The 8,528-nt window shown below is 35.7% G+C and overlaps 1 protein-coding gene across 8 annotated transcripts in view; it reads left to right on the top strand.

The window, feature by feature from the left end:
• Nucleotides 1-8,299, top strand: part of FRA10AC1 (fragile site, folic acid type, rare, fra(10)(q23.3) or fra(10)(q24.2) candidate 1) — a 31,480-nt gene extending 23,181 nt beyond the window's left edge. For 7 of the 8 annotated variants that reach the window (XM_005884053.2, XM_014531579.1, XM_005884051.2 and 4 more), the window contains 3 exons: nt 1,996-2,034; nt 6,021-6,099; nt 8,129-8,299. In XM_005884053.2, the coding sequence (XP_005884115.1) occupies nt 1,996-2,034; nt 6,021-6,099; nt 8,129-8,171 (161 nt within the window). In that variant the 3' untranslated portion in view covers nt 8,172-8,299. Of the gene's footprint in view, nt 1-1,995; nt 2,035-6,020; nt 6,100-8,128 lie in introns of those variants that run through there. The other variant, XM_005884054.2, reaches the window with a different exon arrangement.
• Nucleotides 8,300-8,528: the final 229 nt, after the last annotated feature.

Here is an 8,528-nt window from a genome sequence, read left to right as displayed (position 1 = left end):
CCCCCCCCCCCCCTTTCATTATTTAAGTTTAACTTGTCACCAAATTCTATCAGCTTTATCTGGATATATATTTCTCAAGTTCTCTCTACCCTCGTTCAAACTACCATGTTTTCTCATCTAGACTTCTGTTCTATTCTCATTACTGGTTTCTTTACTGTCTTGACTTCCCACCTTCTCTCCAGTTGGTTTGCCATAATGCAATGATATCCTCTTGTTCTTAGGATAACAACCAAAATTCTAGACAAAGCCCAAAGGCTCTAAATAATCCTATATAATAAAAGCCTAATATGCTAAGTGTCCGGTCGTCCATTTAACCAATCAAAGCGTAATATGCTAATGATATGCTAAGGCCGCTCAACCGCTCGCTATAATGTGCACTGACCACCAAGGGGCAGACAGTTGACTGGTCAACCAGTTGCTATGATGTGCACTGACCACGGGGGGGCAGATGCTCCGACTGGTAGGTTAGCTTGTTGCTGGGGTCTGGCCGATTGGGACTGAGTGAGAAGGGCTGGACATGCCCTGGTGCCCTCCTGCAGTCCCTCCCTGCTGGCCAACCTCCCACGTCCCTCCCCGGCCCCGATCGTGCACTGGTGGGGTCCCTCAGCCTGGCCTGTGCCCTCTCACAATCCAGAACCCCTCAGGAGATGTCGGAGAGCCAATTTCAACCCGATCCCACAGGCCAGTCCGAGGGACCCCACTCGTGTACGAATTCATGCACCGGGCTGTAGTCTTATATACAAGGCTGTTTCTCACGGCTGGTATAGGATATAGTTCTTTTTTCTTTTCAGCTTAGGTGATATAAAGTAGAAAATGACTTTTTAACAAACTTAATAGGAAAACCATGTGGTACTCTTTATTATCTTCTTATTGGAACACTCTGGAACTAGATTGATCTTGATGTGATACTCTCTTGCTAGACCACCTTAATTTGGCCCAAACTTCAATAGCAATTAATAAATGCTTAATATCACAGCTGCATTTAGACTGTTGATACTCCTTCTCAAAACAATCTACTTTTTTGATTTCCTTCCTGTCTTCATGGCCTCTGCTCATCTTTTTTGACTATAGTTCCTCCTTGTTCTTATCCTTAGATGTTGGAATTTCTCAGGCTATTATAGAACTTCCTTCTCTCTCTGTTCCTCCTGTACGATCCCATCTATTTCCATAGCTCAGGTTACTGTTACATAAAATGTTACATAAGTGGATGTTTGGATCAATTGATGGATGGATAATTGGATGTCTAGGTGGCTAGGTGAATGGAAAGGATGTGTAAGAAAGACAGATCAATAGCTTGACTTTGAGGGCCAGTCTGCTTTGGCAGGTATGAGCAGAACTTAGGTAGACTGATTTGACAGGAACTTCAGGACCTTACCCCTCCCACCACCACCCCATTCCCAAGCTCAGTTCCTTTGAAAGGCCTTTCCTGACACCCTTCACCCCACTCTTCAGGTAAGGTTAAGTCCCTATTACACATTTCAGTAGCGCTCCTTTGGAAGAACTCACTGGATAACCATTGTAGAACTGAATATTTTAGTTTTATGACATAATTGTACATGTGATTTTCAATTACTGAGAATTCTCACCTATATAGGATCTTTGGAAAAGTATTTTGAAAAATGAGTATTTATTTGTAAACAGCTTTCAGATGTTCAACATATGTATAAAGTAGTGGTTCTATTGTAGTGAATCTATGGGGTGTTTGTTGTTTTTTTTTAGTAACATGAGATTGTTTTTATAGGTATTCATTATTTTTTAAGCTTTGTGCTAGATATTCCAGTCCATATGAAGGCATAAACTGTCCCTGCAAAGAACCTAACATTTTAATTAGGGAGATAAGTCTAAGGAATAAGGAACATGAAAGATTGGAAGACCATGAGCCGCTTTTCTGTAATACTATAATGTAAAGACTGTTGGGAAGAATTCTGGTTACAGCTATGACTGTTGCACTACTGCAAGAGGATTCTTAACAAAACAATGCTGTTTCCTTTTCAGGACATTCATCCTCAAAGAAATCAGAAGATTCTGTAAACCGTAAGTATTAAGTATTTATTTATTTAATAAAAATATGTAGATTCAAGTTATTTGCAATTTGGGTTTCCCATGAATTATGACCTGCTCTAATGTAAATTAGTTTTTGTTTTTGTATTATGTGATAAAATCATAGAAAAAGACCATATGTGTATGATTTCTTCCCCAATTTAGAACACTTAAGTTTCTTAATTTAAGTATTAGGAGAGCACTAATTTATTTTCTGCCGGAAGCCGGTCCATCCTTGCTGCTTGACACAGTCGCTGCAGGAAAGAAACATCTGCACAGCATATGTTTCAAGGGACCTGGCATATATAGCATATTGTTCTTAATATGTTTGCTCTCCTTAGCACCATGTGTTTTAACCAAGGTCATCTCTCCGAGAAATGTTGTTTCCCCAGGTGGGGATTTTTCCCTGAGGTTAGGGAGGGGATACAACCCCTTAACTAAGTGTCAGGCGGGTAGTTAATCACTTTAACTACAAACAATCACGCTTAAGCTACATAATCTTTACTCCCTGGAATGGAGATAAGAAATGCCCTAACCTTTGCAATAGAAATTGACAGGATTAAAATCAACTGGTATAAATACAGATGTAACAAGACAATAAACATCGGATCCTAACCAGAACTTTGGCTGGAGATCCTGGCTAGAGGTCCTGGCTAGGCTGCTGATCAACTGAAGGCTGTCTCCGTGTCATTCCTTCTTCGCCGACTCCGTCCACACCTTTGGGGACCCCTGGACCTGCTGGGGTTGGACCCCAGCAATTTTCTATGAATACAATAGATACACATTTCAATTTTACATTATGAATTATGAAGGAAGAGAAATGGAGGGATGGGGTTGGAGGTGGATTAAGATTTAAGAAATGTTGCTTATGTTGCACAGGACTGAGTTATCTCTGTCATTTGGTAATTTTGATTGATCAAATGAAGTTTGTGATTTGTGCATGGAAAGCAAATGGTTAGTTTTTTAGTAAGTCCTATGGTTTTCACAAGATTGGATCAAACCAAATTTATTGAATATTTGCTACAAGTTTTATTATTTTTTTCCCTGCAACATTCCAAAAAGTATTCACAATGACTTACAAAAATATATACAATAGGATTTTTAAAAATTTATCTTTATTGTTGAAAGTGTTAGATGTTCCCATTTTTTCCCCCCATTGACCCTCTCCCCCCAGCTTTCATCCCCTCCCCAGACCTTCACCACACTATTGTCTGTGTCCATGGGTTATGCATGTATGTATATAAGTTGATTTCTTCTCACCCCCTGCTTCTCTTCCCTCTGAGAAACTTCACTCTGTTGCTTGCTTCCATGTGTCTGGGTCTGTTTTGTTTGTCAGTTTATTTTGTTCATTAGATTCCACATATAACTGAGTTCATGTGATATTTGTCTTTGACTGGCTTATTTTGCTTAGCATAATATTCTCCAGGTCCATCCATGTTGTCTCAAAGGGTAGGAGGTCCTTCTTTTTTATAACTGCATAGTATTCCACTGTGTATATGTGCCACAACATTTACTCTTCCCCGGCTCAGTGTTCTTTCACTGCAGTTTCCTAAGTAACTTTAACTCAAAGTAATCAATATGGCCTTGTAAGATATCTTGGGGCGGCCTGCCTTGGATGCTAATGGATGACTGGTTGGCAGAACTAGAGCCCATGGATAAAAATTGCCCTAGGACAGAGTTTAGCCTTAATTTAAGGAAGAAATTGTCAATTAGAACCATCTGAAGACAAGAATGGAGGATTGTGCTGCTTCAGGAAGTAGTGAGGTGTTCAAGTGTAAATTGGACAGCCACTGTTGCAGTAAGAGACTCATTCCATGCGTAAGGGTTGGATTAAAGACCTCCATGATCTACTTCCAACACGGAGAGTCAATGACTTAAATTCTGATCTCCACTTGCCATTAGCTTTGCATAGATTTCACACTGATGCAAGAGTTTCATTTTGGCCCTAACCGGTTTGGCTCAGTGGATAGAGTGTGGGCCTACAGACTGAAGGGTCCCAGGTTCGATTCCGGTCAAGGGCATGTATCTTGGTTGTGGGCACATCCCCAGTAGGGGGTGTGCAGGAGGCAGCTGATTGATGTTTCTCTCTCATAAATGTTTCTAACTCTCTATCCCTCTCCCTTCCTTTCTGTAAAATATCAATAAAATATATTTTTTTAAAAAAGAGTTTCATTTTGTATTGCCCATTGTACAAATTGTTATTTCTCTAGCAACACTCTTCCCATCTCTGGTAGGTTGTAGCAGTTATCATAGGAATCAGTTTAATTAAAAATAATAAAGATAATTCTATTTTAAAATTATGACCAAATAGACATTTTTCAAAATCAATCACCCTATACTAGTCAACTAAAAATGATCAAATATTAAAAAAATATATTATAGGGCAATAAAATTATATGCCACAAAGTAACTACAGTAATAATTAATTCTTCTCTAAATATCACCATTAGTTTAAAAAAAGAATTGACACAAATTTGGCCTGTCAGTATAGAATGTAAATACAGAATGTCCTTTAGTTAAACACCACAAAAATAAAACTACTGATTTGCCACGGTGGTTCTAGCCTTTTACCTGTTGAACTTTGATTCTTGAATCAACATGTGTATCTGAACTTTGTTCCTAACTGAATCTGTTCTGGCACACATCCTAACAAAAAATGGATCAAAAGGGGGGTGGGTCCATTTCTAATGATCTACATACAAAGGTGATAACATTATAAAGCCTCTGGAACAAGATTGCCACTCAGTAACAACCAGTGTCCCAAACTGAATATGCGAGAAGAATCAAGTCTTAGTTGTATGGGGAAAAAAAGAAAAAACAACAACCAAACACACACAAAAATACAGAAAAACTAATTAGGCTGAATCAAGTTATTACTACGATGTAACCCTGTTAATGATGTAAGAGAACAAATTCTACAATGCCTTTGAAAGTGGACAGCTACTAGTAATTTAAAAGGCCTTAACAACCACTTGCTCTCATATTCCTTCTAAAGAGTATTTCCCAGATTCCAGATTTCCTACACCAGTTTTCTGATACCAGACAAGAGGTCACCGGTTTGATTCCCAGTGGAATCAGGCTCGATCCCTAGTAGGGGATGTGCAGGAGGCAGACGATTGATGATGTTCCTCTCTCACCGATGTTTCTATCTCTTTATCCCTTTCCCTTCCTCTCTCTCTAAGAAAAAACAAAAGAAAGAAAGAAAAAAATCAATAAAAATGTATTTAAAAATTTGATATAATAGACATTTTCCCATGGTAATACATATAGATATAGTAAGGTCTTTTTAGCAGCTGTATAGTATTTATTAAACCAATCTTTAATCCCTAATTGGTGGGGATTTAGGTTGTTCACTTTTGTTGTTATCATGTAATGAACATCTTTGTACATATATTTAAGGTGCTTATTTTAAGTAAATAAATTTCTAAAAGCATCATTGCTGGTCAAAAGGTTATGTATATTCTAAACTAATCTGTATTACCAGATTTTCCTTAAGAGAAAGTTTACAGAATTTTTACTCCTAATAAATAACGTATGAGAATTACTTTTTCTTCACTGAAATAGGCCTCTTCTCCTTAGTGTACTTTCTACAAAAATCTTAATTTACATGTCTTATGTATGACCAAAAAAAAAAAAAGAAACTAAATTAAAGACAACCACGTATAGTACAAGGGATAGTTCCCTTATAAGAGTTAATATTGTAATTACTACTTTAACTCAGTCTAACTTAGAAAAGTTTTCCATGAGACTTTAAATCCTTGGTCTTTTTGCCAAGACTCTTTGGTATATCTCAGATTATTTATTTATTTTTAGAAAGAATTTATTGGTCTGGAAGAGTGAAGTAAATTTCCAGAGAGCCATAAAAATTGAAGCTAAACTGCAGTTAAATCTGAAGTTAATTTAATTGCATTGGTGGGTATTTCAAAATGTGTTTTAAATATAATACTTATATTTTTAAAAAATCTCTTTTAAATGAACAGGAAACTCTGATGAGGAAGAAAGTACCTCAGAATCTGAACTTTGGAAGGGCCCACTACCAGAGACCGATGAAAAATCACAGTAAGTTCTAATATTAATAGATAATGCACACCTTTACATCAGTTTAGGAAGCTCATGAATGTCTGTTTAATGCCAAGGACCACTTAGCCTGGTAAGATCAGAGTTTATACCCAGCCATTGTTTGCAGCCGTGAACCATCTTGTTCAGCTTCCTCTTGGTAAGTCTTTCCTCAGCTCTAATAGATGATGACCTTCTGGTTTCTGCTTAGATTCCTTCAGAGGAGGGTTGTTTACTAGCTTCTAGAGCAGTCTGCCAATGATACTTTGATTATCGTAAACTTGTACTTGAAGACATATACAAGTGTAATGTTTACTTGCCAACAACCTTTGCCCCAAAGACAGGAGCTGTCTGTATGGGATAGAATGGTATCAATTCTTTTCATCTACTGGGATGTTCACCACTTGAACTTTATCTGTTAAAAGAGGATAAAATGATATCTATTGCATAGAGTTTATTATTAAAGTTTGATGAAATAAAGAATGTAAAGCTGGTACAATACCTACAAATATAGTAACTGCTCAATAAATTTTAGTCTCATGTGTGGTCATTATACATCACATTATTAAAAAGTTGTTGCTATAAATAAAATATTGCTATGTTTAATTATTGGCTAAACTTTCAACTGTATAACTTCCCCTTGAATAGCTTTACAGCTGAAAATAACAGAATAGGTTTTAGAGTTAACTCACCTTTTTAGACAATAAAGACACTTGATTAAATCCTAAGAAGGCTTTTATAATCCAGAACTCTTTGTGACTTTATAAAATTTGACATTGATCAAGTACTGAACATCTGAGTACACCCAGAGATTTAGCTAATTTTACTTATTTAAGTTCTTACTATAATTTTTAAAATTCTACTGCATTTTTCTGCCATGCTAGGGGAAAAGGACAGTAGCATGGGGAATACCAAGTTGCAGATAATTCTTAAATCAACTTTATCTGATTCTGTAATTTTTTTTCAATTTTGACATAGTTGTGAGGGCTTTATGAAGTCAGTTTTTTAAAACCAAATGATAGAGTCTTATTGTGAATCTCTGATCTAAAAAAGAACATTTTCTAAAGAGACTGGTACACCGAATTTGACTATTCAGCTTGATACCCCATTCCCAGAAGGAAGAAAAGCAACTTTGTATACATTTAATCCTTACAGCAACTCTATGAGGAAATGTAATGTTCTTTATCTTACAGAAAAGTAAACTGAGCTCAGAGAAGTTAACTAACTTGCTCCCGCAGCTAATAAGTGACAAAGCTATGGCTTAAACACTGTCTGACTTGAAAACCTGTACCATTTCCACAGTACTACTCTGGCTCCTAGCATTAATATTTATTTAGTACTTTATAATTTTTATAGTATTTAAACACATTAAAATATAATTAATATCTCAGAGTTCTATTCTTTTTTTTAGACATAATCTGCTACATTTACTATTTTACTCTTTTTTTAGTAAGAAACACTTGAAGTTTAAATATATTTTCCCTAATGCTAGGAGTAAGACTTATGTATTTCTTTAAAATAGTTTATTTTTCATTCATTTATTTTTTTTAAATGTATCTTTATTGTTGAAAGTATTATAGATATTACCCTTTTCCCCCTTATTGACTCCCTCCTCCCTGCTCCCACTCCTTCCCCAGGCCTTCACTGCACTATTGTCTGTGTCCATGGGTTATGTATACATCATTCATTTCTTGATCACAATATAATTTAATATGAGAATGAACAGAGAAGTTATAAAGTGAACCAAAAAAGTAAAGAGAAGAAATGACATAAGTATTTCAAAGTAAAATCTTAGGCAATAAATACATTGAAGGAGAGGTGCTAACATATAAAATATTTTAATTTCAGTCAATCTAGGTATAGTTTGGGTTGTTCTAGAAGCTAAGAATTATTTAATGGATGAATCATGAAATATATTGACATGTAGAAAAATCAGCAAGTATGTTGAATTAAAATATTTTTATTAATCTATGTCACCTAGTAATATTTTTTCTGTTTATTTTAATCAATTTGTATCCTTTTTTTAAAATAGGGAAGAAGAATTTGATGAGTATTTTCAAGATTTATTTCTGTGAAATGGAAGAAAGAAGCCTATATTCCTTAATGTAAAAATATACTTTGAGACTTTTCTGAAATGTTTTATCTACAAGTTGCAGTTTGAGTGATTTGTCTTTGAAAATAAAAATTCAGCCTCAAGACGTCAGATGCTTTGGAAGTTCGTTAGTGCTATTGGAGACCCTTTCCCCATCCTTTGAATATCTCTTGAGTTGCTTATCTACAACTCTTTCATCATAAGCTCCTAGAGCAGTGATGGCGAACCTCTGACACACGAACTCATTTTTTTGGTTAATTTTTCTTTGTTAAATGGCATTTAAATATATAAAATAAATATTAAAAATATAAGTCTTTGTTTTACTATGGTTGCAAATATC

This window comes from Myotis brandtii, unplaced genomic scaffold (genome assembly GCF_000412655.1).
Source record: "Myotis brandtii unplaced genomic scaffold, ASM41265v1 scaffold810, whole genome shotgun sequence".
NCBI lineage: Eukaryota > Metazoa > Chordata > Mammalia > Chiroptera > Vespertilionidae > Myotis > Myotis brandtii.
This window is presented reverse-complemented; position numbering and strand designations above follow the sequence as displayed.